This window comes from Galeopterus variegatus, unplaced genomic scaffold, assembly GCF_000696425.1.
Source record: "Galeopterus variegatus unplaced genomic scaffold, G_variegatus-3.0.2 Scaffold3212, whole genome shotgun sequence".
Taxonomy (NCBI): Eukaryota; Metazoa; Chordata; class Mammalia; order Dermoptera; family Cynocephalidae; genus Galeopterus; species Galeopterus variegatus.
This window is the reverse complement of record NW_007729323.1, coordinates 227,209-229,098: the sequence shown is the minus strand read 5'-3', so window position 1 is coordinate 229,098 and position 1,890 is coordinate 227,209. Positions and strand designations below refer to the sequence as shown.

Sequence of the window (1,890 nt, the reverse complement as noted above, 5' to 3'; positions counted from 1 at the left end):
GTTGCGATCCGTTGCCGGTCACGAAAAAAGACAAAAAGGAAAAAAAAAAAAAAAGAAGGAAGTTTTAAACTTTAAAAATAATTTTAAATGAATTTTATAAACTTTAAGAAGCATCTGCTCTGTTCAATTTTAAAGCCTAAACTCTATGCCTACTTAAACGTATTAACAATCCTTTACGGTAATGGCCAAGAAAACATCTACCTACTGTGAATTTTCTTTTCTTGACAAAATACTTATGTTGCTTCATTATGCTTTGCCAAATTCTTTGCACTGCTCCTTAATACATGGGAGAACTTACCTAGAGATGGAGATATGTTAGAGTAAGGTCTCACCTTGTGGTTTGGGGAGAAGCAGTAGAACCCAGATTTCTGGGTACCTTTGGGTTTTTTCCTTCATTTAGACTTTTCCCCTTTGTCCCTAGAGATGATGATAGTTGTGTGTCTTCAGCAACTCTATCCCTGGGTAGGCTGCTGGTTCCAGGGGAAAGAGATGTATTAAAAGCCTGCATCCCCAGAGGAAAAATTGGAAAAAGACACCTTTCCATAAATGTTTTCTTTGAGTGAGCAATGACGTCATTTATATATGTTAAGTCTTTGAGTCCTGCAAAATTCATTCATTAAGCAAACATTTGTTGAATGTCTGTTAGGAGCAAGGCACAAGAGCCATGTGCTCACAAGGATAAAAATGTTAGCCAACACTTGTAATCTAGTGAATGAGATAAGATACTAATCATAAGATTTCTGTGACATGTTAAGGGAATTTCAGAGGCAGAAGCTAAGACTTCTAACTGAGCAAATCAAGGAAAGTTTTATAAAATGGGATGGTATTTGAGTTGTACCTTGGAATAATGGGTAGAATTTAAATAATGAGGAGTTTGGACTAGGTTTCTCCAAGATCCCTTCCTGTTTAAAAAATCACTGAACATAGAAAAGGAATAAGTTTTTCATGCCCACCTGGGGACCCCAAGAGGGTGTATTTGATTAGCTTCTTCTGTTAGATGCTTGTTGGTTTAGCTGCATGGGCATAATAGATACTTCTAATTCTCAGAAAGTGACAGAGATTAAAAGTGCCACCTAAAATAATTAAGAGAAAATTTGGGTCTTTATTCTGGTAGTTCATTTAAACTCTCAATTTCATGGCTTCGTGTAGCTAAAATTCAGTGCTTACTATATACCAGATAGAGTTTCAGGAGCTTTACATGGATTATTTTACTTAATTCTCACAAGAATTATGTGAGATGGGTATTATCCCCTTTTTGCAGATGAGAAAACCGAGGTACAAAAATTTAAATAACTTGCCTGAGTACACTCTAGTAGATGATAAGAGCCTGGATTCAAATTCAAGCAAAGTAGGCTCCAGAACCTACATTCTTTACCACTACACTATACTGAATTTTGTAGCATTTAGACAAGCTTGTAAACATTTTTATACCTTGGTCTTACTTCTGGTGATTTTTTTCTCACCTTTCATTAGTTTCAAAGGTAGTTTCTAGTAAGCTAATAAGGGAAGAATATAAATCTGTATAATAAGTCATCTAACTAACATTGTCTTTTAATTATTAACTACAGCGACCCCACAAACAGTGTCTGTTCCAAATAAAGTTGCAACTCCAGTGCCAGTGACAAGCCAAAGATTTACGGTACAGATTCCACCTTCTCAGTCCACTCCTGTCAAACCAGGTAATGGGGGGGGGGGGGGGGGGTAATTTGTTAATAATTTGCAATTGTAGAACAGTTTGTGTTCCTATAGCAAGAGTTAAATTATTTTAAGACAACAACAGCAAGGTGGCAGTAATACTAGAAATCAGGGTTCTCCAGAGGGGCCTATGAGCTGTTTATAATTGTATGAAATTTTATATGTATATAACATTTTCGGGGGGGGGGGGGGGGG

General features: G+C 36.6%; 1 protein-coding gene across 1 annotated transcript in view; it reads left to right on the top strand.

The window, feature by feature from the left end:
- Positions 1–1,890, top strand: part of TAF9B (TAF9B RNA polymerase II, TATA box binding protein (TBP)-associated factor, 31kDa) — a 10,228-nt gene that overhangs the window by 5,429 nt on the left and 2,909 nt on the right. Inside the window, exon 6 of the mRNA XM_008584302.1 lies at positions 1,569–1,679. Coding sequence (XP_008582524.1) covers positions 1,569–1,679 — 111 coding nt within the window. The remainder of the gene's footprint in view (positions 1–1,568; positions 1,680–1,890) is intronic.